At 37.2% G+C, this 27941-nt stretch overlaps 1 protein-coding gene across 1 annotated transcript in view; it reads left to right on the top strand.

Annotated features, from left to right (window-relative positions):
* Nucleotides 1-27941, top strand: part of Adgrl3 (adhesion G protein-coupled receptor L3) — a 736167-nt gene that overhangs the window by 603443 nt on the left and 104783 nt on the right. Inside the window, exons 13-15 of the mRNA XM_055629463.1 lie at nucleotides 730-768; nucleotides 24106-24289; nucleotides 25173-25295. Coding sequence (XP_055485438.1) covers nucleotides 730-768; nucleotides 24106-24289; nucleotides 25173-25295 — 346 coding nt within the window. The remainder of the gene's footprint in view (nucleotides 1-729; nucleotides 769-24105; nucleotides 24290-25172; nucleotides 25296-27941) is intronic.

Raw genomic sequence — 27941 nt, 5'->3', positions numbered from 1 at the left:
ATTTTAGCACCAGGAGAAAATATTTAGGCCTGAATACAAACTTGTGTCAACAAAAACAAATTAAATCAAGCTTCTTATGCCACCAGTTTCTGAAATGTTTTCCATTTTGGCCAAAGACTGTCTAACGGAATTCTTTAAGAAATAAAAGAAGCAGTAAGTCAGGAAATGAATCACACTCTATTAATCTGAAGTTGTCTGACGCTTGGTATTTGTCCCCTTGGCTTAAATAGTTACAATGAATGGGCATTTCTATCTTCTTTATAATAGAATTTTCGAAGGTATGAATGAACACATAATATGAACACACACGTCGACCATCTAGGCTCTCTTGAAAACCATATATAAACTCTCTCTAAAATAATGGGGTTCCAAACTTTTTGCTTAATTGACTTAACATCTTATATCTCCACTAGTGGCTCATGAATGAATAACTAATGGGAGCTGACCTGTATCATTTCACATGAATGTATATTGATTTCTACTAATTTCTACTAAATGTATTCAAAGGTTTCTTTCTGCCAGCGGGTTTCCACCATCTGTAATTTTTTAGGTGGGCTGTTCTGAAAAAGGGTTTTGGCCACTATATTGCTGCATAGCCTTCATTTTCTTCTGTAAAAATAGTGAATCAAAAGTAAGGTGTTTATGTAGATGTTTTCTTTTTTATTTTTTCTTCTGTCACTAACTTGTTTTTTCTATTCTGTGTTTAATCCGCTGTCTTAATGGATTCAGCTTCAGAAAAGAGAGCGCTCTTGCAGAGCCTATGTCCAGGTACTTTCTGTGTTTTTATCAATGTGTTAAGTTGTTGAATTGTCTCTGTTGGTGATCACATGTATGGGCATCGAAGTGAAAATGATAATGTGCCATATTGAGTTAAAGGAACTTGAGGGAGTATGTTCAGAATGGAAAGAATGGGACTGTGTTAAGAAGAGAGCTGATAGTGCCAAGTTCTGTAAAGCATGAGGAATGTAGACTAGAGAGAAGGTAAGATGCAGTGTGAGGCATTTTCACCTAAGAGCTGAGTCTGATGTAACATACATCTCCATTTTTTTCTTAGAGTCACTTTATAGATTTGATTTGTATGCATAATTGTCAGTTCATTCGGAATTGCCAGAGTCATGTAAAGAAAGACACAATATAGGCTGTTAGAAATAATCTTAGTTCTGTTCCAAAATGGAACTCAAAACTCCCAACCGGATTATGGCTAGGTTACTCATCATCGAGATGATATCTAAATGTAAGTTTTATCCATATAATCTGTGAAAATTTAGTTTCCAAACAATGCAATTTTTGTGGCCTTAGGGCTTAGTGTGAAAGAGAACATATTATTCAAGCTGGCTGTCTTCCTGGGATTTTTTTTTCCTTGTTTTGTTTGGGAAGGTTGGGTTTTTTTGTTTTTTGTTCTTTTTAAAAATCTATCTATCTATGTATATATATTCTTTATTATTTTTGTTTATTTTTTCCAAGACAGAGTTTCTCTTTGTAACAGAGCCCTGGCTGTCTTGGAACTCCCTTTGTAGACCAGGCTGGCCTTAAACACACAGAACTCCACCTGCCTCTTCCTCCAGAATGCTGGGGTTAAAGGTGTGTACCACAATGCCTAGCTGTTTTATTTTGGTTTGTTGTTGTTAGTTTTTTTTTTTAAGACAAAGGGGAGATCTTAGACTTGTGTTTGAACTTCATAGTCTCTGCATGCAAATTTTAGTGTTCTATATAAGCCAATCCATTTATGTTCAGAGAAAAATCATCACAGCAGCTAAGTTGCTGATTGTGAAGATGGGAGTACAAGTTCAAAACCGTATTGGTTTATTGACAATTACATATATTATGAGAACATTGGCTTTGTCCCTACAAGCTGTTAAGAGCTTTGGTTGATGTAAATATTAAATATCAGTTTGTCCATTTGTATTTTTCCAACGACCTGACTATTCATATTTGTTAATTTTATGGGTAATATAAAGCTGGGATATTAAATAATAATTAGAAAGCCACATAGCTAATATCATATCAAAAGAAACTAGGTGACCTCAGGGGAGAATCACTCAGGTTATGAAAAGCACAGCATAGGTGATGAATGAACGTGACATCTGTCTCTGTTTAGTCAGTCAGTTCTTTGCTCAGTTTGACCACATTATTTTCCCTTGCCCCACTTTTAAAAGACACAAAATCCATCATTTCCTCAAAAGTGTAAAACAAAACAAATACAATCTCTGCCTTAGGGTTTTAGCATCTAGCAGGTAATACTGGTGAATCAATGTTGTGCTCATCTCTCTGTAGTTAGTATCATAATGGGGAACTAGAGAGCTCATCTTGACCAAATATCGTGTCTACCATGTCTTCTCAGCCACTCAAGGATGTATTCAAAGTTTTTGCTATATGCGAGGAAATTTTCAGACATACAAACTTATCCAGCATGTTTCCATCTGTAAGGTGGGGAAAGAATTTTTTTTTCTCCATATCTATCTCTAGCCTAATGGGCAAGGCTCTTTTAACAAAAACATTGACGGCATAACAAATATGTGGCAGAATAATTTATTAAATATAACCTCTATGTTACATGGAAACTTTTGAAAAAGGAAACCCAGAGAAGCAGAGGAATCCAGGTATTTTTGTGTTAGGGGTGATGAGGAGCGTGTCGCTTGGGGAAGAGTATGTTTGGACAAAGTGAGTGTGATGTAACCTCGGTAAACTGAGGGGAGCATAACAGGTCCTATTCACTCAGATCTTTGAGAGCACTGGGCCTTTGATTCTCTTCTCTGAAGATGAGCAGGTGTCTTTCAAATGAAGATATGCAATTTGCTTCAGAACAAGGTCATGAAATTTTCTTTCAATTTTGTGACCTGCTTTCTTGATGAAAGATTGGTGGGAAAAGTTCAATTAGCTTTCTGCATCTGGTGATGTCTCAAATGCCATGGTGCCATATTATGGGGTAGGATATTCTGGTCCTTAGTCTTGTTGATTTCAAACTTGGATTTCTTTTTTAAAGAAAATCACAGAATAGAAAGAAATAGTATTCCTGTATAAGGAGTTGACGTTGTGAGTCTGAAGGCTTTAGGATGGGAAAAATAACAGCACTTTGTGATAACCATTTAAAAGGAAAAAAAAAAAAACAAAAAACTAATTTTCACATTGAAATTAGAAGGATTAGTTTTGTATTTACATTCATTTTATGAAATAATGAATTTTTGTGAGTAGGAAGATATTAAGGCTTTTCTAAGGTTTTAGAAAAACATCCTTTGGGGAAGCATAACATTCTTTGGGGAACATATGATAGGTAGGAGAAGGACCCCATTGCAGAAAGGTGGAGAGCATGTTGCAGTTCTGGCAGGATTGTTTTCAATTGTAGTCTACGCTATCCTTTCAATGGGGCTTTTGGGATAATTAGCCTTCAGGCATTTAAATCTATGAACTGCATGGTCATCCAAACATGAATCTTCAATGGAAAATTAATAGCGTAGTTTATTCAATGGCTGATTTCCTGGTGTTATAATCGACTAGCTGTGAATAAATGTTTCAGCTATTGACTGAATATCTGATGAGACACAATACAAACAGAGGCTACTGGTGATTCGGAAATGCTCTGCTCAATAATACGAGATGCTGCTTGTGATCGTGTTAATGTACAGTGCAATTCCACAAAGTTCAACAGTCAAATGCTGTAAAAGCATCTGGGATGGACTCATACAGGGTATCTTATCTTTTGTTTATATGTCCTGATCATGCTTGGTGCCATCTGTGAAATAGGTGCTGATGTACTTGAAAGGCTTTTGACATTCAGTCTGACATGATTGCTTATCACTATAGATTCTTATAAAATGTGGCCTTCCCATATACATAAGAAAACATTCTTTTAGGGATGAGTTTGACTACCTGAATCCACATAAGTCTTAGTTCATCATTTTAAGAGTAGGAATCTATGAGCAGGAGTCTATTTATGAATTATAAAAATTCATCTTTTATTTTTCTTGTTTTATACTGTCTTAGTTGTGGTTTTATTGCTGTGAAGAAATGCCATGACCACAGCAACTTTTATAAAGGAAAATATTTAACTGGGCCTGGCTTACAGTTCAGAGGTTTAGTCCATTATCATCATGGTAAGAAGTATAGTGGCCTACAGGCAGACATGGTGCTGGAGAAGGAGTTGAGAGTTCTACATATGGATAAGCAGGCAGCAGGAAAAGACAGTGAGACTTGGGCCTGGCTTGAGCTTCTGAAACCGCAAAGCTTACCAGTGACACACTTCCTCCAACAAGTCATACCTACTCCAATAAGGCCACCCCTCCTAATAGTTCCACTCCCTATGAGCATAGGGGGCTATTTTCATTAAAACCACCACATATAGCTTTTTTTTAATTTTATTTTTTTAATAGTAATCACAGGTTATTTACTTTGTATCCCAGCTGTAGCCCCCTCCCTCATTCCTTCCCAATCCCACCCTCTCTCCCTTATTTCTTCCCTGTCCCTTTCTAAGTCCATTGCTCCCTGTCCATCTGACCCTAGCTTATCAGGTATCTTCAGGACTGGCTGCAATGTCCTCCTCTGTGGTCAAGCAAGGCTCTTCCTCCCTTGAGGAGTGGGGCGGGGGGAGATAAAAGAGCCAGTCATTGAGTTCATGGCAGAAATAGTTCCTGTCCTCCTTACTAGAGAAACCCACTTGGATACTGACCTACCATGGGCTACATCGGAGCAGTGGTTCTAGCTTTTATTCTTTGCAAAAACAAAAGCATAACAAAATGAGACCTACCAACTTTCGATTATAAATGGCATATATGTGAACACTTTAAGCTGGGATGGGTTTTAAAATAATACATGAATCCTCAGAAATTGGAAACTAGCATTCTAAGATTTTGAAAAACTTAAGTCCAATACAATTTACTTTTCTTTATATGTGACTTATAATAAAACTTTATTAATTACTGAAAGATAAAAATTAGTATTTATCACAGTATAAAAGGACATTAATTTGTCCTGGGTATATTACTTTTTTGAAATTGCTTGGTAATGCAGCCCTGTTGTTTAAGGGATTTAGATAGGAGAATAGCCTGGACCCCAAAATCAGCCTGGGCAATATTTAGTGAAACCTTGTCTTAAAATCACAAGTAAAAGGCTGAGATATAGCTACTGGTAGAATATTTTTGTTTTATTTATGAAGAGAATTTTGAATGTTGTAGCGGGAGAGATAAGACTGTCATAGGAATGCAATAAAACAACGACTATAATGTAGTATTACCAGAAGGGGACTTAGAGATAAAGCACTTGAGTGAGTAAAAAGGAGATGAAAGTAAAAAAGCCAAGGCCACAGAGCTAATACTGATAGCATCAGGACAGCTCTCCTGATGTTCATCTTGGTTTTGTCCATGAAGGTGAAAAATAACGATGGCTTGTTATTATTAGTAAGGACATTTGGGCCAGAGAGATGGCTTAGAGGTTAAGAACAGAGGACCTGGGTTTGATCCCTAGAACATACATGACAGCTCACAACTACAAATGCCCTCTTCTGACCTAGTCAAACATTCCATGCTTCTGGTGCACAGACATACCTACATGCAGGCAAAACACTCATAAAATAAAAAGCAAAATAAAATTTTAAAAGAACATTCACTAGGTCAGCTAGGTGGCTATCATGCAGAACACTAAGTATCTCTATTATTTATTTATATTTTACTTTGAGACAGGGTCTCTTTATGTAAAACTGTCTCCAGATGAACTTTTCCCATCTCACTTTGATGCATCCTAAGATCACAGGCAAGAAAGAAATGTTCATACATATAATTCAATATTTATAAGAACATTATAATTCTTACATTTCGTTATTTTCAGAGTGAAAATGGAGGCCCGTAAAGAGTTAATTAATTTCCATGGAATCATAGATCTGCACAGTAATGACTGGAGAGAGGTAGAAATTTGAAGCTGATATGAAAGCTTATATACATTGACCCCTGCAATACTGAACATGCACTGGCCCCCATCCCAGAAGCAGGATCTGTCGTTTGGTTTATATTTATTGGATTGTGTGTGTGTGTGTGTGTGTGTGTGTGTGTGTGTGCGCGTGCGCGCACACACGTACGTGTGTGTGTAGACTTCATAGGCTCATGACTCTCTGGTCATTATGGGTCAGATGAGGTAACATTTGAGAATGTGATCCATGAACCAGCAAAAGACCATATGCTTCCAATCAGATTGGTGTGACTTTAATAATAATTTGGAAATGTGGTACAAATGTGTACATGTGAGCAGGACCAAGTGCTTAAGAACAAGTGTAAATGTGTGTTTACAGGAGATTTTGCTTAATTTTTTTCAGCTTTAAATGACTATGTCAATTAATGCTCTTTGTTTGCAACATTGTTCTCTTCTTCAGAAGGAACTATTAAGAGTTACTGGTGTTCCTTTTCTCCCCCTACTTTAAAATTGAAACATTTTCTTAGTGAGTATATTTTTTACCTTTTTGTTATTGTTCCTCAGCTCCCCAAGGTAATGTGTTCTTCCTAAAGTCTGTAGTCCTGCTTTGCTGTAGGAGTGATATATATGCACATCATAGGGATTCCAACCACCATCAAGACCCAGCAGCCCCTGCAAGTTGCTGAGTCTTTCACTCTAAGAAGTAAGGACTGAGCAATTTGAGCGACCAGGAATAGACAGTCAATTTGATGAGTGTGTCTGTGCTGGATGCTGAGGTAATTAATTCAAGATTTTTAACATTAAAAAATTCGAAAAGAAAATTTGCTAAAAGATTAAAAGTGCCAGAGGAAAGAAGACCTGAAATGAAATGACAGAAAGTTTTTCAGTCCAGCCACTGAAGTGGTGATGTCACCATTTTTTGAAATGAACCATTTGTGACTAGTTTTAGAAGAGTGGGTGAAGAGCCTGCCATGAGGCATGGTGAAATTTGGCTTTAATAGACATGTAGTAGATGTGCTAAATACACAAGTTTGGATTTAGTTTGAGGAGATTATCATTTCATGCTGTTAACTAACAGTGGCATTTAAAGCCTCTGTACTAGGTGCATGGTTTATTTTTAATAGAGTTTTAAAGGCCAAAGCATAGGTTTTGCCGGTGCTGACAGCTAGGCTTGTCCATGCATCCTTAACATGCCAGCTAAGGTGACAAATTATACTTAAAAGCAAAGATGGATTTATTTACAGTGGTCACATTTGAATGAGGAACAGTTCAGGGCATCCAGTGACTGTCAAATCTAGTTGCTTTATCTTGAATTTTAGGGTTAAATAAAGTATAAGAAACATGGACAGTTAAGCAGTCTTTGTCAAGATGTGTTCCCACCCATTGGTCACCCATCATGGACCCAGCTCTGGTCATTCCTGCAAGGAGGCCTAATGAGTTCTCAGAACTAAGTGAAATCTCTTTCTCTTTTGGCTCATGCTGGGCTTTAGGTTTTTCTCCCACTGGATTTAATTTTGTAGGGTCATCAATCTGATAGCCTTAAATGTTTCTCTTTAGAAACATCTTTTTCCCTTCAAGAATTGCTACTGATTAAGGGCACAGGAAAGAAGAAGAAGAAGAAGAAGAAGAAGAAGAAGAAGAAGAAGAAGAAGAAGAAGAAGAAGAAGAAGAAGAAGCAGCTGGTGTTGAGTTCCAGCTCCCTATACTATGCAGAGATCGTAAAGTGGAAGAAGCTCCAGCAACTGCTACTAAAGAGCACAGCAGTAAGGACAGCAGTGCAAGCAAAAGCAAGAAAGCCTGCAATCTTAGAATCACCACAAGTGCTTTTTATTTTTACCCTTTTAATTCTGTGTGTGGCTGTGTGAGATGGCACATATGAGTGCAAGTTGGAGGCTAGAGGAATTGAATGCTCTTGGAGCTTGAGTTCCTGGTGGTTGTCCAGTAATTGACACGGGTACTGGGAACAGAGCTTGAGGCCTCTGTAAGTTGGCTCAGCTTCATTAACTGCTAAGCCAACTCTCGAGCCACATCATTTCGAGGAAGAAATGATGCTCAGTGCTGCAGAACCTGCTCAAAAATGATGCTCTAAAATTTTAAGCACAAAAGTACTACCAATGTCGGATGAGTGTGAAGAGTTCACACAGAGTCCAGAAATCTGTACCTTGGCAAAATATCTGAAGACTTTTTGCCCATCCTTTTCATTTTTTTGTGTCACTAATGCAGGCTTTCTGTGAACCGAAGTTGCTACTTGCACCTTTGACAAAGTGCAAATTGAATTATGCCAGTTTTACTTGGGTGCCTTCGGTGCATGAGACAAGAAGGAGTCTATGTTCCATTTATATTGCTAGGAAGAAATTAATGAGTATTTTCAAGTTCCTTGTTTGGTCACTTAATTGGCTATGTGACAAAGAGCTCTGTGGTGCATGTCAAACAACTTTCTTAGCCCTCTAATGATCTGTGCTTTGCCTGACTTGTGATACTATCCTGTGTGGCCTGTCAGGCTGGATAGCCTTGTTAAAGTGGCTAGAATAAATTGGCTAGCACTATGCATACAACGTAGTATATTAACCACAGCAACAGGGAGTGCTTTTAGCAGTTTTTTCCTTGTTTGCCCATAAGCATCAAAGCCACCCCAAACTTTCATTTAATATAATTAAAAGGACATCTGAAAGTAGTTTGAATCACAGCATGTTCTGGTGGTTTGGTAAGCCTTTGTTAAAGCCCTCTGAACTTAATATCTTTCACAGCTTGATAAATCTGTGCTTGGTTTGTGTCAGTAAGAGAAAATATATATATATAAATCTGTACACCCTGCATGTTTCCGTTGACCTAAACCTATTGTGAAGAGACTGTTGAGATTAAAGGAAGGAAGTTATTTCCATCTACAAAACCAGAGTAGTTCTCTGTTCATAAAGAATAGTTATTAGAACCGCTTCTGATGAGTTGGCGTCATTTAAGTGCTGCTTCAAAGCAATTGTTGAATCAAAAGACAGAAAAATTGTGTGTAATGGGAGTAAAGTACTTCTTACAGGTGTTATTGAAGGGTTGAACAAGCCAATTCATACACCGAAAAGACCTCCAGAAGACAATGATGGGTGTTGATGGAGATCCTGTTTTGACACGCTGGGAATCTCTAGCGATTGACATGGTGGGCCTCCTTGACCTGGCAGAGATGACTGCCTTATGAAAAGTCATTTCTGCCTCTTCCATTTCTGTACATTGCCTATAAGGTGGCACATGCTCCAGCTGTCACTTGTGTAGACATGGCTTGTAAACGTTCCAGAGAGTAATTCTAATAAAGATCCAGGGAAGCACCATGCTAAGTAGAATATTTGTATCTAAAACAAAATTTAAAAACATTTCTCTCCTCTCTTCAACAACTGGTATTCGCTTCACTCAATTTTTGGATTAAATCCCAAGTCATTATTTAATTGTCAAGGTGTTTGTTTAAGGTCCATTCTGTGCTGCATTGCTTTCTGAACATATATTTACCTTTGGGAAAAATATAAATGCATACACTATAAAGAGATACTATTTGTGTGTGAAGCAAGAGAACATACATTCATTTACTTTGTGATTTCTTTAATAGCTTTATACGTACAAAGCTAACCAGAAGGAAAAAGTTGTAAAAACAGCATTACAGATTGAAGATCCTGCTTTTAGAAACTGTCATTAGTTATTCTGGTACAGGTCAGAAAAGAAATGGAAGTTTTAAAGTGTGATTTGCAATAAAGTAGCTGCCTGATGGCTTGGAACCAAACAAATGATTCTTTAGGACAGCTCCCAACAGAGTTATAATTTTTATAATTTCTCTTATCTAATGCATAAATTTTATATAAGAGGTAACAGCCACAGCTATTGCAACTTTAACAAACCAGAGCTTCTTCCCACACTCATTTCAAGATAGACAGTACAGCTTTTCATGGCCACTCCTTGAAATCAGCCTTGTTTTCTTTGGTTTTACCCTATTGTCAACATGGCCTTTAGCCCTGCACTTGCAAACATGCCCATATAAATTCCAGTCAACCTGCCCTGAAAATCTTACACAGGAAACAGGAAAATAAAAGGCTAAAGTTTGTATCCAAAATTCTGTTCATTCAGCCCCTTCTGATCCGACCTCAAAGACTGCTCTGTACATGAAGTGAAATTCCACAGTGAAAGGGCACAAAGTTTTAGCTGGCTATAGTGCCCAGTGGTTGCCAAAAACAATGGGGATATAGGAAGCTACATTTTCAGATACTGGTGCTAGGAGCCTCGCCCAAAAATGTGCTAAGGCTCTGGGTGAGACCCCTGCACTATACACATACACCTCCACATACATACACATACATACACAGACATACACATACATATACAGACACACATCTATACATACACATTCATACACATAAATACACATACTCATGCATACCCATACATACAAATAAGCCTACATACTCACTCATACCCATACACACATACACATACATATTCATATCATACACATACATACACATACACACACACACACACGACAAAGAAAATAAAGCATAGTTTTGCATATGTGCAAATATGTACAAGTTTGAAAACTGCCAAACTATTATTTCTGAAGGGGCAGCATTCTATAACTGGATTTTCTGTTTTCACACATTTCTGTATTTTCATTTTTTTTGTTGCTTTTTAACAGTGGACCATATTTTTTTGTAAGTGTGTGTCCATAGTGATTTTATTTTCATGTTGTCTTCTATAACAAAGATATTTTTAAATTTATTTTAATTTATTACAATTTATTCACTTTTTTTTTTTTGCAATGTTTTAGACTTATAGAATATTTGGCCAGGTAATACAGAGTCCCTCTTACTATCCCCTGACAGCAAGATTTTTTTCTTACATAAACATCTTATATTACTGGGATGAAAGAGATAAAGTAGCATTCTCTAAACTTCTTAGTTCTCTTTAATATTACTTTTTATTGTATTTTTTACCTATGCTTTCTTTGTTCTGAACCCAATGTAAGTACCACACTGGAATTAGGGCTGTGAAAGCTCCTTCAGCTTTCCTACCAGCACTCTTTCTTAAATGCAGAAGTATATGCTCCTTTGAAAAATAATTAACATATTTAATTTGAGAAAAGCTTGGTTGTTTTGTTTGTTTGTTTGTTTGTTCACTCAACCAGGCCAACTGTTAGTCTTTGTCCTAGGCCAGGATTCCAAAGGAAAGGCAGGAATTCTACTCTGTTAGAGCTCACATGCTAGTTCAACAGATTACTTTGACAGAGTGTTAAAGTAACTTTTATTTACCTGGTGATATTGTCATCTCGGAGGCTTACTGCCTCCATCTGCTAACCTAGACCTAGTCCTGAAAGCTTTTAGCCTCTCTACAATCTAATCTAGGCCTAGCATATTTTCAGCCTCTGAGATTTGTTGCTGAATAAGCTCATCCTTTCTAGCTCTTTCTGAACTCTGGCTGGTTGGTTCAACTTAGCTGTTCTAGTTCTAATTCCTCTTCAAGCTGCCTGGTTCAAACACTTCTGTCAGCTTCTGACTGAATTGCTCAAACTAACTCTAGAAATTTATTCTAATCTCCTAGCTCCTTCTCATTCTCTGGCTGTTTTGTCATCTGTCTTCACCTGTGTCTTACCTTGTTCTTTCACTGAAACCTGTCTCTGTAAAATTGTTCCAGTAAAATTATTGCCTCCTTTCTCTCTCTCTCTCTCTCTCTCTCTCTCTCTCTCTCTCTCTCTCTGTGTGTACCCTCTGTCTTAAGTTGCCTTTCTTTCCTCTCTGTTCTCCTGTGAGTTGGGCATATCCTATTCCATCAAGTCTTTCTCTGATTTGTGACTTTTCTGCCTCTCAAAAGACATCACTTTCAAATATCAGTGCTTCCTTCAAACATCGCCTTCATTGTTTGGGATTAGTAGTGTGGACTAAGAGTGTGTCTGCATTCCAGGTAGATCATACAGACTTAGAAGGTCTTTGGATGTGATCAGAGCAGCCATGTTGCTGGATTAAAATTCCTCTACATTGGAGTTTATAAACAAAATAGTGCTAACAGCAAATCAGAGTAGCACAATGATGACAGAAATACTACCAAGAGGAAAAAGATCTAGTCACGACATTGACAGGACTGCCTCTTATTGTGGAATAAGGAAGACATGCTAGGGTAGTAAGATTAAACTTGGTTCTGACATGTTGGAATAAGACATGTGCCCAGCTTGAGCAAACATTCCAAGGTACTGAAGGTAAAGGTAGCCAAGGGGGTGGGGGATTGTTAGAGAGTTCTGGAAATAAAAAGACCAACATAGTCATGACAACTGGTTGAAGGACAATACAGTAATAGGAAGGCAGTGCAAAGTGTTCAGATTTGGACATATTTGAAAGTGTTAGCTAAGATCATGAATTCAGCTATAAATTTTATTTTTTACTGGCATCCATACATGGCAATCAACTGCTTTACACACACCTGAATTCTTCCATTATTGTATTTGCTTTACTGCTGAGTCATTTTTTTTTCTTATTTTTTAATTAGTTGTTTGGAAATTTTCTAGTGCATTTTAGTCATATTCTTACTTCCCATAGCTCCTCCTGGATCCACACACACCTTTTCCTACCCACTCAACTTTTTGTCCTCTCTGCCCATCAAGTCTAATCTGTGCTGCCTTCATACTCTTGGATGTGTGGTCTCTAACTTGAGCCTAGTCAGCCTACCAGGAGCTTCAGATGGAGAAGATCAAGGCAGTCCTGATGAGACTTGATAGGCTGTTGGTAGGGGAGGAGTTCTTCCTCTTTCTGAGGGCTGGGATGGAGGGGGGGGCAGAGAAGAAGGATGGGTATGGGAGGGGAGAAGGGAGAGGGCTAGAATCAGGATGTAAATTGAATAAATTAAAAAAATTAAGTTAAAAACGTGGGTTTCTTTGTTCTTTGAGACTGTAGTATAATCATATCATTCTCTACTTCCCTCTTCTCCTTCCATATCTTTCATATACTACCACCCCATCCTCTTTCAGATTCATGATCTTTTTAATTGTTAGGCTATGTATCTGTTCACATGTGTGTATGTCTCTCTGTATGTGTGCATACCCATAATATATATTTTAATCTTACCAGACCAGTCAAAAATTTGTCACTCTTGATTCTTTCCTCCTTGATATATTCCCATAAGGACACCTCACTTGATTTTCTTTCCAACAAGTAACATTATTTCTGTGTTTCTCCAATACTTCCTCCATTTTTCCCAAAACTGTTAAGTTAGAGTACTCTGTACTGTAATACTTAGTTGCTTTTTCTTTGAGTTGTTCCCATGATGTCCTCATTAATTTAGATCTATGTGATTCTGATGCCTGTGATCACAAATGTTATCCCCTGAACAGACTATTCTTTTAAACTCTAGAATTATGGTGCCTTTTAATGTTTCAGCAACCTTCCTTTGTAGCACAGTAGGCAGCATGAACCTCCTATTCCATAACTGAATTTTCCATCTTTCTTTTTATGTTCAGGCTTCAATATCTCAATTACTGAGTTTTTGTCCTTATATCTGTTGTTGGCATCTCACTCAAAACAGCTTGTTGAAAGTTAGAGGAGCATGCCTTCATGTTTCCACTTGAAGGTGTACATTCTAGTTGTTCATTCTGTTGGTGGTAGAGTTTTTGTTTTCTTGTAAGACAATGTTATGTGTATCAGGCTGACTTTGAATTCACCGTGTAGCCAAGGATGACCTTTGTTCTTTGAACATACCCGAACTATGGGATACATCCCAGCTCCTAATGTTAAAATTGATGCAGTCCTTAGGGCAGCTCTGGCAGTCTCAACAACTTACATTCAGTGGTATATCCCACTATATAGGTTAGAGACACTTAGGGATGAAAAGCAGATAAGTGAAGTTAAGCAACATGTGAGGAAAAGGAACACATAAAGAAGACCCAGCATCCTTAAGTTCATCTACCAGGTGCTAGCATAAGCCTTAGGTTTAAATAAGGGTAGAATTTGGAACAAGGGTAAGTGTAACTGTTGTTTTTATTTCTTCAGAGGAAGAGATTCAAGATGAGAGCCATACCCAAGCTGTAAGCTCAGCCCAGAACATTTCTATTTATCACTAGGCCTAGGCCTGGAAGCTCCAAGTGTCTGTACAATCTAATTTTCTGTAAACCCAGACCTTGAAGGCTTCAGTGTCCTGCCTCCATCTGCTAATGTAGGCCTAGAATATTTGCAGCCTCCTAGAATTACTGCTGAATACATTCATCCTATTAAGCTCTTTCTGAACTCTGGCTGGCTGGTTTAAATCAGCTGTTTCTGTCTCAAACTTCTCTCCAAACTTATTGATTTAATCCAGCTACTCTCTGCTTCTGACTGAATTATTCTGCTTGGGAAAACTGCCTCTGAACTATACAAACTCAACTGCACTGCTCCACAAACTGAATGGAAATAAACAGAAATGCAGGATCTCAAAGGAAATTCCAGTTCACTCAACTGAACTCAACTTTCTCCCCACACTGCTCTTAAGTAGCCTCTCTTTTCTGTCTGTTCTTGTGAGAGTTGTAAATATCCTATTCATGACCCATTCTGCAAAATCTTTCTCTTATTCATCACTTTGTCTGCCCCTCAGTTAGATGTCACTTTCAAACATGGCTGCTTCCTTCTATAAACTAATCTTACTTTCATTGTTTGGGATTAAAGGCGTATACTAATGTTGTGTCTATGTTCCAGTCAGATCATATAGACCTAAAAAGTCTTTGAATGTGTTTCCTTATCAGAGCAGCAATGACGCTGGATTAAATTTTCTCTAGAGGTAAGAAGTAAGCAAAGTAAGAAAATTAAGTTGTTTTTGTCAAGATGTGACCTGACTTGCCCTTGTCTTGTTTTGGTTCCTGCAAAGTGGCCCAATATATTATACTGTTAAATCACCATCGTCCCTGGAAAGGACCATTTTGTTCCCTACAAGATGAGCCCTTCTGTTCTGGGGTACAGCTTTACAGTCATTCATAATTGCCCTCATCTTCAGCCGAAGAAGGGTAAACTATGAGAATCTGTTTTTCCTGGTATTCAAGATAATTTCGGGGTTAGGACAATCACCTTCTCTTTGTGCCTGCAGTCTTGAAGGAAGATGACTTATGATAGGTAGGCAGACACTCCTGGAGTGCTCATCATTCTTATGCTCACTCAAGCAGGGCTCTGACTCAAAGAAGCGAGACGCTATGTGCTGGGAAGCTGCCAAACTTTGGTCCTGCTTTTGTTCAAGTTGAATACTCAATAAGGAGTACGTGTCTTTTTAGCAAAAGTGGCATATAAGTGCTTGCAACATTCTGCTGTTTGACTTGTTACCATAGTCTTTTTAATGAGAAATTATTGACTGCACCTCCCCAAATTTCCATCTATTGCTAATGATTGTGTGATATCAGTTCTTTCTCACATACTCAATTATTCTCTGTAGACCATTAGAAATTCCAATGGCTTATGGCTTATTCAATGTACTTCAATTTGTGATGTCAATAGTATAGAACAGAATTTTTGTGCAAGATTCAGACTCTTAAAAATTTGTAATTGGTGTCATTCAAGTCCTTTGAAGGCAAACAAAATAGACAAATATGTATTTATCAAGTTTATTACAATCAAGTTTATTACAAACACACATGCATACTACTTTTCAAACATAAAACCACGTCCCTCCCCACCTTTTTCCCCCAATTTTGATTTAATGGCTGCTTGGTCCCTGCCACAAATCCTATGCATCAAGCTTTGTTCTTTCCCTTTACTAACTGACTTTAATTAATCTACAAATCATTTAGATGTGTTTAAAATCTCTGCCTTTCTTCATGCCCAGAGAAAGAATGCATGACTTTGAACCCCAGTTCTACCCCATGTTGTTAGCTAATTAGCTTTTAGCAAGTTACTTAACTTCTCTAGATCTCAGTTTTCTCACTATAACATTCCAATGGTAATAATTTGTACGTTAGTAGCTTCTTGAGAAAATTAAAAGTTGGTGCATTTGCTTTAGAGACTGGATTACATGAACCATGATGATGCATCTGGCTTCCTGACTTGAAAGCATTTTTTAGTGATTTCTTGTTGCCTGTGGAAGAATTGCAAATGTCTTGACATAGCTTTCAAGGGTCCTGAAATCTAGTCTTTGCTCATTGTTATTGCCATTGGAATCTTTGGACTTTTTATTTTTTTTAGGAATGATTGTTTTCATTTCCTCCAAGATCTTGCTCATATCTCTGTGCTGAAAGGGTCATGCTGCATGACTCACCTCTTTCACCAGTGTTGAACTTTAGTTTGGGAGTGCCTGACTTCTTGGAGCTTTTCTAATAGTCTGTATACCTGTTCCTATTGTTACAGTGCAAGTCATGTTGGATTTTAATTACCCATTTAATTGTCTGCCCTCCCTATATTATCTCATGGAGGGAAGGGAGAACAGCTGTCGGTTTTTGCTGCATTCTAATCAGCTACCACAATGGAAAGTGCACAATTAATATTTTTTGAATGAATTTGAGTCTGCAACAAGGTGAGAGTCAAGTCCATAGCTGTGTTTAATTTCTGTGATATAACACAGATTACCTTGACAGCACTCAGTCATTTCACCTAAATTAAACTACATTTTAAAAGCAGTGTAATCAAATAGTTTCTTGAAAATAATACTTTTATTATCCAACAAGGCCTCTCATAAACTGTCTCTTCTACAGAATTTTATTTCATGTTCTGTTAAAGGTTCTTATTACTATATTAAGGTCAGTTGTGTTATACAATCTAATTTTAATTAAGACTTGAAAATGCCAATACTTCAATGTAATATAAAAGGGAGTTCAGGGATTAGTCATTTTTATACGCTTAATAATATTAAATGACAGTGGTTATAAAATGAACCTTTGGTTTATTGATCAGATGTGTAAATATCAGTCACTCAACTTGACTTCTAATAAAAACCTGCAAGTTATAAACTGTTTTGAAGACTTTTTGAACATTTGACCTTTAAAATTTTGATTTGAATCAATATCTAAATCCAGATTGAATCACAATGTGCCCTATTCAGTTATGATTTCAGACTTTTGCTTTATTTTATTCGCAGCTGACAAACTTTACATCAAAAGTAAAAACAAAATCCTAAAGAAAATTTCCTTTTAACTTCTAAAATTATAAATGTAAAGCATATTTGTATATTAATTAACATACACATCAATAACGTGGACATCATTTTAGAACTGTCACACAATAATTTAATCCTTGTGCAAATATCACAAAGTATGCTAAACCAGAGGTGGCCATGATGTCACTAGTGTGGCTAGTGTCACTGAGTGAGGTAACACTCAGTGGGCCACATTGTTTGTAGATCTGACATTGACCGCTATGCTGCAATACGGTACATAGCTACACATGTTACACAAATGCCTGGCCGAGAGAGCACACAGAAGTCCTGAGACTTTATCTCTCTTCTGCAGTGTGCTCTGAGATTTAGACAGGAGAAACATTTAAGCATGAGTGTTAATACTATGAAGACCAGAGCATTATGCTTGAGCATAATTATGGCAAATATGGATAAGAGGCTCCACTGAGGAGGTTCTCACAAGCCAGATTTTGAAGCAAGGATTTAAATACTGTTCTTGTTAATATATTTACTTTGTTTGTATGGCTGTTCTCTGTATGTCTGTCCGTACACCACCTGTGTACAGAGGACAAAAAAAGGTATTGGATTCCCTCGAGTTGGAGTTACAGACGGTTGTGAGCTCCCATTTGGTTTCTGGGAATTGAATCCAGGTCCTCTTTAAGAGCAGCCAGTACTCTTAAATGCTATAGCCAGAGGAGTGAAATTTTCTGATTGCTAATCAGTTTTTCCAAGCAGGCCTGTGATTTCTTAGTTTAAATTTGTGTATCATTTGGAATACTTACTTTTGAATTTCAAATGGGCTGAATACCACTAATCTGCCATGTCATCATCTTCCTTATTTTGTCTGGTAGCTACATAATTCCTTTCTGTGTTAAAAACAAACAAACAAACAAACAAACAAGCATATACAATACTTAGGTTCCACCTAAAAGCAATGCATTCTGGGTTTGTTTTTAAAACTTTCCAAGAAGAATCTGGCTCACTGTCCCATTTGCTATAGGTATTTAGTTTTATTTTGTGCTGATCTCATGCTATGGAGCATAGGCAAAACCCAAAGGCAAAGGTCGTATTATCTTGTTCATATTTTTACTCAACAGCTTTCCTGGACTGTCACATTTGTTACTACCTTACTGAATTACATAAAATCTGGTCTTTAAATTTTTTTTTTTTGAGATGAAGTTTCTCTTTGTAGTCTTGGTTGTCCTGGATTCTTTTCGTAGACCAGACTGGCCCCAAACTCACAGAGATCTGCTTGCCTCTGCCTCCTGAGTGTTGGGATTACAGGCATGCTCATGCTCCACCCTGCACTGCTTGACCTTAAAAAAAAAAAAAAAAAACAGCCCTGATGAGACTTGATAGGCTTTGATCAGATAGAAGGGGAGGAGATCCTCCCCTATCGGTGAACTAGGGGAGGGGTATAGAGAGAGAAGAGGGAAAGTGGGTGGAAATGGGAGAAGATGGAAGGGGCTACAGCCTGGATACAAAGTGAATAAATTGTGATAGATAGATAGATAGATAGATAGATAGATAGATAGATAGATAGATAGATAGATAATTTTGGTTTAATTCAATATCTAAATCCAGACTGGAGCATAATGTTCCCTGTTTAGTAATAATTTTAAACTTTTGCTTTATTTTGTTTTCAACTGATGTATTTTATATTAAAAATGACACCTACATAATAAACAAAGACATAATTGTATCAACCGTGATGGTCTGCATTCACCAAGGGAATGTGAGTTGTTTTCTGCTTGAACCCCAACACTCTCTTTAATTCTCTCCAACTCACTGTGATTTTCTTCAAAACTGTGGAGATGTTTGCCCCTTTTTTCTCCCAGAAGACATTGTGAGAAACAAATTACAAAAATATATAGCTGTTTTTCCTCAAAGTCTTTCACAGTAGTTTTAGCAAATAAATACAGCTCTCATTCAAAACACAGGAAGTAGAATTACAAAGTGTCCTTAGCGATGTACCGCAATTACGTGCTGTGCTTAAAAATAGTCCATGGAATATATCTAAAGTCTATTAAAGTAAGAGTTCAAATAATGCTGTATAATGACAGAAAAGAAATCTGTCCGTGCACTCATATATCTCTAAATGAAGTGTGAATTTATTTCATTTTGTTTTATTTGGTAGAAATGGTCAAAATGGTCAAAATGTCTACAAAGTTCAGTGGGACAAATATATAAGAGGGGCAAAATCCATCATTGTCTTCTCCCAAACTAAAATATAATAAGACTTACTTTCCTTAGTAGTTTTATTTTATTAATTTGATAGAAAATATTGTTTATCCTCAGGCACAGTGAAATTTATTGGTAGAGAAGAATGAAATTTTCTAGTGCCTATCTTCCAAGTACTTGTAAAAAGATAAATTATTATATATTTGGTTTCTGGCAAGGTCAATGTTAATTATATTCAACTTCTTAAAATTTTAAAATATAATCATGTAATTTTCCCCTTCCAGCACCGATTATAGTGAATATAAAGTTCTATAAAATGGTGAGAATAGAAAGTTCGATAAGATAAAGCCAGAGTCAACCTTATTTTCTTAACAAATTTTCACATCAAAAACAGTTAAGGAAGAATCAGTGAGTATTGTTGCTCTCCAACACTGAAGTCCAAGCATCTGCTCTAAATTTAAAGAAAGTCAGTGTATATTTATCATTCAGTTTGTATTTAAAGTACATATAAGCTTAATTTTATGGGGAATTGGAAGTGGAAATCAAGCTGATTTTAAAAAAACAGTAGAAACCTTTTTGTGATTAGATGTTATCATTTATGAAGAAACAACATATACATAAACACTTCAGGAAAATCAAGTACTATATTCTCTATTACTACAGAATTGTGGTCATTTAGACTTTTGTTTAGATGCCAACAAATATTTCATCAACTTTAAAAAAACCTAACCAGTGTAAACTAGAAAACTGCTATAATGGACCTCATCATCCCGTTTCACCTGTAAGAGAGGGGTCAGCATGTCTGTGGTCTTGCTCCTCCAAGTTTGCATAGGCCACTACTCCCTTGTTCCTGAAGGCATCAAGTCATGTTATGTCTTGTAAGAGGTTAAATTATTAAGACTGCAGACTGTATTGCAGAAGACGTAGTCCTTTCGGACCTCACTGTGCCTGTTACAGCAACTCTTTGAAAGCATGGTTAGGTGGTAGACTCCTTTTCCCCATAATGGGGTTTGGTATCATACAAAAGTAAAATATAAGATTAAAGTATAATTATCTCTAATTTGCACATACAGTACAAGAAATTACTTTCCTTTTCCAGGGTGAGCAATATGGTTTCAAGTTTCCTACACTGATATAAGCTGCAGGAGACTCCATCTGTCTTTCAGTAATACTTCTTTGCAATTATGAGTAGATGGTTAATTCCCTTACTTTAAAAAAAAATGACAATTACACACACACACACACACACACACACACACACACACCTTGATATTCCTTGCTTATCTTCTTCTCTAAGCCCTGGAATCTTCCCCTCATCTCCATTAACCCTGCCTCATGCCTAACATATTCTCTTTTGAAAATTCATGACTTTTGGGTTTGTTGTATGAAGCATGGAGTTTAACCAGGACCATCTGTGTGACCACTGGATTGAAACAGTCTATAAGAGCCCATGGTTACACAGCAGAAAGCAACGACTCACTTCTCTTTGAATTTTCTTGTTCCAAAACCATTCAGCAGTGAGGGCCAAGGCCCACTAAGCCCCACTTCCATCCACACCTATGTGTTGAGAGGCCCACGAACAGATGTTTTTAAGACAAACTAAATCTTAAAGTTATTTTTTATATATAACTCATCAACAATATTTTTAATTTGTTGTTCTTTAGAAAATTTGCAAATTTATTTATGTTATTTATTTATTTATGTTGCTTTAATTTTAATTGAATACTTCTCTAAAGACTGCTCACTGTTTGTGAAGATAAGATTTCCAAAATGTATTCAAAATTTATTCTTATGGAAATGTTTCATCTTAAGTCTATTTAGTTGCAAAACAAAGATTACTGAACAGTAATTGGTATTAATCAAAAGGCTCAGTCTTTAGTTAAACCATTCAGCTGGACACAGCTCTGGATTTACTGTTTTTCACAAACCTTATGTTGTTGAATTTTCTTAATGGTGTTTCTTGAGTGCCTGTATATTCTTATAATCTGTAATAAGTATAATTATACCTTTCACTTCAAATGTAGATAGTTTTTATTTCCCTTTTCTTGTCTACTTGAGCTGGCTGCAGCCTCAAATAATTATGTTGGTATCATTACTGTAGTCTTGATCTTCAAAAGCAAAATTTATAGCATCATGTGTAATGTTAGTGGAGGGCTTTTCTTATATAGTCTTTATTATGTCGAGGTAATTTCATTTTATTCTTGGTTAGTTGGTGGCTTTTAGTCATGAAAAGTGCTGAATACTGTTAAATGCTTTTTTTTCTCATCTATTGAGATAATCAGGTGACATTATCCTCTATTCTGCTGAGAGTACATCACATCAATTTATTTTATGTGTTGAACTATCTTTTCATCCCAGAAATAAATTACATTCGGTCATAATAAATGGTTCCCTTAATGTGCTACTAAGTTTGGTGTGCTGGCCTTTGGTTGAAGAATTCTACATCCAAATTCATTGGGGATATGACTGGTAGTTTTATTGTCTGTGGTGCTTGTGTCAGGCTTTTGTATCAGAATAGTAATGCTCACTCATAAAATGTATTTGGATGTGTTCCCTTCTCTTGAACCTTTGGAACAGTTCGAGAAGAATTGATAGTAATTCTTTCAATGTCTGGTTGAATTCACCAGGAAGCCATCTGTTCCTGGGCTTTCACTGTTGTGAAGTTTGGATTACTGTTCCTTTCTCTATATTCATCTCTACACTATCTTTGCTTCATCATTTAATTTTGAAACTTGTTTTTAGAAGATTGCTGGATTGCATTGTTAAAGAGGACTCTTCTGTTTATTTTACTCTCTTTATCATATAGCATTTTTTTCTTTCTCTGTGTGTGTGTGTGTGACAGTTTCTCCTCTCTCTCTCTCTCTCTCTCTCTCTCTCTCTCTCTTTGTGTGTGTGTGTGTGTGTGTGTGTGTGTGTATGTGACAGAGTTTCTCTACGTAGCTTTGGCTTTTCTGGAATGCTTTGTAAGATCAGACTGGTCTCAAACTCACAGAGATCCACCTGTTTCTGCCTCCTCGAGTGGCATCCTGAGGTTACAGGCATGCGCCACTGTGCCCTGCTTTATTTAGGCATTTTTTTAAATTAAATAACTAAAAAGAAAAAAAAAAGGGGGGGCAGTAAATGAATACTGTATTATCCTCACTACCCATCCCTTGAGGTAAGATTAAAATAATCAAAATCAGATTATTTTGTGATTATTGAGGTCATTCCCAACTAAAATGGCTACACCATTTTCAAGATAAAGGGTAATGTCAAGTTTTTGTGGGATGTTTCAGAGCATGGCTGATGGATTCTGCGAACCATCTAAATTTAGAATGAATGTTCATTCTACAGTGGGTCTGTATTAGCAGTTTGGCTTCAAAAAGAAAATACCTAAATTTTCATTTGTTGTTTTATCTACTGGTGCCTGTTTTCTGGCATATCCTCTTGGCATTACTCCCATGGACTGCTTCCTGGAAAGCAGCTAAAGCTGTTGTGGTCTGAAAATATTTTTTTATGACTTTCAGATCATACTTCAAACCTAGAAAGAATGACAGAGCTACACAAAGTCAATGTGTTTATTGTTTAAATTCCCAACAGGTCATTTTGGAGGTTTGCGGAGTAAACATGTGTGTGTATAATGATGCGAAGTGCAGGAGCTATAAGACTATTTTACTTAAAAGTCTAATGATGTCAGTTTGGCCAGAAGTTGAGATAGCTTGGAAAAGATCAAGAAAAAAAAAAAAAAAAAACAACTTCATCAAGAGGCAAATTAGTGTTTGAAGCTGGTGTTAATTGGCAGCCAAGGTGTTTCATTATGAAGCTGAAGTTTTAACAGTTGTGAGTTGGTTAGTATGAAAACATAAGCCAGAAGAAAACACAGAAATGTAGAGGATCTGTGTCCCGTCTTACCCAATCCCTTTGCCAACGTGTCAATAATGTACATCCTGTTTTAAAGCACTCATGTGCTACCTCGAGTCTGTGTCTATATTTGCTGTTTATTCCTCTTTCTATCTGCATTGGAGGCATACTTTGTAATGAATGGGTTCAGGGATCATCACTCTCAAACTGCAGGTGTTGTATTTTTCTATTTTGCTGTTTTCTATGTTTGAATGAAACCCAAGACTTTACTGAGAGAACTGTTTTCTCTTTGTAACCTACCACATAAAGGAAACAACAGGGAACACATAAATGGTAGCTACGGAGATTATTCTTCTGCATGCAGCAATGAGAAATGTGGTACTTTGTCTCTATGTGGGGATGTACCTACTGCTGACTTTGTAAAGAAAACAGAAACACCTCAGGGCCATAGGTAGTGATGTCCAACTGTTTACTCTCTTCTCCAATGGTAAACAGTGCTGAGGTTTCACACCGTACAGCATACTCAGAGTAACTGATGGTATGAATGCTTTGATTTTTTTCTACATTTTGACATTTTTGTAGCTGCCTGGGGGTCGGGGGAAAGGTGAGAAGAAGAAAAAGGAAAAGAAAATGTTTGCATTATGAGTCCACAACCTATAGGCAACAAATCTCAGTTATCTCCTTTCTGTAGTCACCCTTTTGGTCTTTGCTGTGTTCAGCCTCCGGTTTTATGGAGATGTACAGAACAAAAGCATTTTCTGTAGAGGATGCAGACATGTTGGTTTCAATCGTGTGCCACTATTTTCTCAGCCAAATCATTTAATTATGTGATCATAGTCTTACTGAAGCCTCTGCTGTTGACTCTGAGAAGCAAGCATGATTCTATGTGTTGCCCTTCAAAAGAAGACAACAGCGGGCTTGCAAAGTCTCAGTGAGGGATTTACAGAAAAAATAATGAATACTTCTGCTGCAGCATGTCACAGGGGAGGCTGGGACAATGGCAGTCTTGTGCACACTGCTGCTCCTTGCTCGCTGGGCAGTATGTACACCTGGCTTTCTGACAGCTCTGTGAGCTCACTGGAGACTTCCACCATTCTTCTCCTGTCCTCCTAGGCGATGGTGGAGACAGTTAACAACCTCCTTCAGCCGCAAGCCTTGAACGCATGGAGAGACCTGACGACAAGTGATCAACTACGCGCAGCCACCATGTTGCTTGACACCGTGGAGGAGAGCGCTTTCGTGTTAGCTGATAACCTTTTGAAGACTGACATTGTCAGGGAGAATACAGACAATATTCGTAAGTGACCTTTGTTAAGACAGAAGGTCTACAGTCACTTGTGTAGTAGGAAAGGGAAAAAAAAATCCGATACTGCAGTCATGAGTAGTGATTTGGTTTGGGGGAATGTATGTTATTCCATCTCAAAATAGGATAGCTTTTAGTTTAACAAGATCAGAGTTCATGCACGTTAACCTCCACAGGGTATTCAGTATTGGGTGTATTACGTAGAGAGTATTACTTCGGTGCGGTTTATTTATAAAATTTTTATGTAGGCATGTATTTATGTAGATTTTATTCTTTTTACTATTTTGACCTCCGAAGGTGAGAATTACCTGTCTTTTTAGTATGCTTGAGTTATATTCTTTAAGAAATAAGTCATTTGAGTCGTGATGTTAATGCTTGGAAATTGTATCATCCCTTCCAATAAGTATAAATGTGTTTCTTATTGTGTTTTAGGATGTAGCTGACAATTTTATTTCAGGAGGTTTGATAAAGCTGTTTCAAATTTTATTAGATTGTAGATAGATCAAAATTGATGCAACAGCTCATCTCCAGAATGCAAAGGGTTTTTACGTAATTCATGAAATATGGAAAATATTTTGAAAATTAACTTAAAAGCAAAAACAAAATATAAGGACTTGGAGTTGAATTTTAAGTATTAGGCTTGATTATTGTACATTTGAATTTTCTTTACACAATTTTTACACATCTCTGCTTATTTTATTGTGTAAATAAAATAAAAATACCAACTGTATGCTTTTGAGCAAATTGAACAACTTTAATGTGACAAATAGTCCAAGAAGTCTGAATTCTGAATATAGGGACAATTCAGAGGTTAAGGAAATCCTTGTAGCTTTGGCAGGTTTCTCATAGACCACTGACGCCTGTGTGTTATGAACAGAACTAGAAGTTGCAAGGCTGAGCACGGAAGGAAACCTAGAAGACCTAAAATTTCCAGAAAACTTTGGCCATGGAAGTACTATCCAGCTTTCAGCAAACACTTTAAAGCAAAATGGTCGGAATGGTAAGTTGGAGTATGTTCTTTTACTCGACGCTGTTTAACTTTTACCTATTTATTGCTTTGTGGCTTGGAATTTTAAATCCATCACAAAAGAGTTCTTTACTCCTGCTTTCATGCACCGTGATCTCCTTTCTCTTCTCTTCCTCTACTGAACGATCGCTATAACAGTGGTGCTCAGTATACAGATTGGGAGCTTGTTCTGCTACTTCTCAGTTGTCAGAAACTTGAACATGAGGAAAATTCTAAACGCCAAAACTCAAATATTCTGCTAACCCCCACCTCCGTCTCCCCATCAGAAGTCACTGTCATTGATTTTGTAGATTGAACTGATGAAAATTCTGGTGGGACCTTTCCTTGTAATTTCTTTCTTTAGGATTTTACAAGCGCATATGTATTTTTCCTTTGAAAAATGTATAGAGAGATTGACTGCGTATAGAGAGATTGGAGGGGATGGGACTCAGGTATGCAGGTCAGCTTAACCGATGCCTAAATTGAATTCACTGGAAAAAGAATGTAAATGTGTAAGGAGCTACATGGAGAAATCATATTTGTAGCTTCACAAATCTTGAAAACAGGTTAAAATCTGATTTCTCTCAAAGAAAGAACAAACTCTGATCCTGTTAGATGATGAGAGATGACCTGAGATTGTAGTAGCCCAATCAGAACTGCTGCTTTCTATGGAGAAAATAGCTTTGAAAAAGGATCTCCTTAATATAATCAACAATTTAAATTTGCTGTCATCAAAATAAAATGCTGTCAGTGAACTTGGGGAGGGGCATGTGTGAAGAAGGGGGAGGGAGGGTGTGACTGGGAGGGTAGGAGGGAGGGGCTTATGGGGGGATACAAAGTGAATAAAGTGTAATTAGTAAAATAAAATAAAATTTAAAAAAATGCTGTCAAGGCATTATAAATCATTTAAGAGGAAGCTTAGAAATCATTGTTGTGCTGCCAATTGGACTAATAAAATGTTTGGGTCAGCGCTTACATTGTGTACAGTAAAAGCAGATTCTTGTATCCTCGTTTTGCAACTCCTGCTCTTCCCTTGACTTTTTTTCCTCTGGAAAAGCATCCTTCTGAGACAGAAATCTCACCAGTTCTTTTCTAGTAACATTTGGCATAAAACCAGGGGAGTCCTGCCACTGGCTATCTTATGCATCCTGACCTGTTCGCCCTAGTTCACACCTTTTCTCCAGCATGACCTGTGATCCATGCTAAATAAATTTATTTATGTTCATCATACAAAGCATGCATGCTCCTACAGCATGGCTTTCTTTCCATGACAGCTTCTCTATCATTTTATTTCATTTTTCTTTTATTGTAAACAGCTTTTTCTTTCACATAAAATGTGCTGATTATAGCATCTTCTCCCTCTCCTCCTCCCAGGGCCTGCCTTCCTCTCCTCCCATCCAGATCCATCCCCTTTCTATCCATCATTAGAAAGCAAACAGGCTTCTAAGGGGTAATAATAAAATACAAAGATAAAACAAATAACGTAAAACATAAACTAACACATCAAAATAGAGCTAAATAAACAAACAGAAGGATAAAAGCCTAAGAAAAGGCACAAGAGAACTACTAGTTCTCACACTCAAGAATCTTATAAAGATCACTAAACTGGAAACCATACTATGTATGCAAAGAACCTGTAAGGAAAAAAGAAAAAAATATATAAATAAAATAAATTTAAAAATAAGATTAAATAAACAGTGACAACAGAAAAGCCTCTGGTATGACATTTTGAGATAAGGAAACTCCCGTGATGCTGCTGGGTTTGTTTTTTTGTTGGCCATCGACTGCTAGGTTGCAACCTGCCCTCAAGAGTGGTTTGTTTCCCCAGTGAAACTCTCTTGGGAAAAACTGAATTTTCATTTGCAGGTGGTTATGAACTGGAGATAGCTTCTGGCCTAGGGACAGAGGTGTGCTCCTCTTCTCCTCTCAGCTCCAGGACCCATCTGGTACATGTAGATCCTTGCAGGCCCTGTGCATGCTGCCTCGGTCTGTTTGAGTTCCTGTGACCTTTGCTCATATTGGTTCAGAAGACCTTGTTTGTTGGTTTTCTCCATTTCCTCTTGCTCTTATAAGATGGAATGACAGCATGCCACTGAGCATTAAGTGGAATTATTATGACTTATTAGCTGACTATGAGCCAGTTATAATTAAAATCACTAATATCAACATGAATAGTGTTTAGATAATACTAACTGTGGCCTTCAAGCATCATAAGTTTTATCCTAAATCTAGAAGGAAGTTTGTTTCTCTACTGTAACAAAAAAATATTTAGTGAGCTGCTATTATTTAGATTTGTTGTGTTATGAGAGATAGGTGAATATGAGAATCTCGTTTTCCTCTACCCTGTAGGGTATCAAAGCAGATGCTGAGACTTATAGACAAACTTCGGGCAGAGTGCAGGGAATCTTATGAAAGAAGTGGGAAATAGTAAAACCTGGAGAGGACAGGAATTCCACAAGGAGAGCAACAGAACCAAAATATCTGGGCCTAGGGGTCTTTTCTGAGACTGATACTCCAACCGAGCAGCATTCATGGAGATTACCTAGAACCCCTGCTCAGATGTAGCCCATGGTAGTTCAGTGTCCAAATGGGGTCCCTAGTAATGGGAACAGGGACTGTCTCTAACATGAACTGATTGGT

This window comes from Psammomys obesus, unplaced genomic scaffold, assembly GCF_907164565.1.
Source record: "Psammomys obesus unplaced genomic scaffold, mPsaObe1.curated_primary_1811, whole genome shotgun sequence".
Lineage (NCBI taxonomy): Eukaryota > Metazoa > Chordata > Mammalia > Rodentia > Muridae > Psammomys > Psammomys obesus.
Note: the sequence above shows the minus strand (reverse complement) of the source record. Positions and strands in the feature narration are given on the sequence as shown.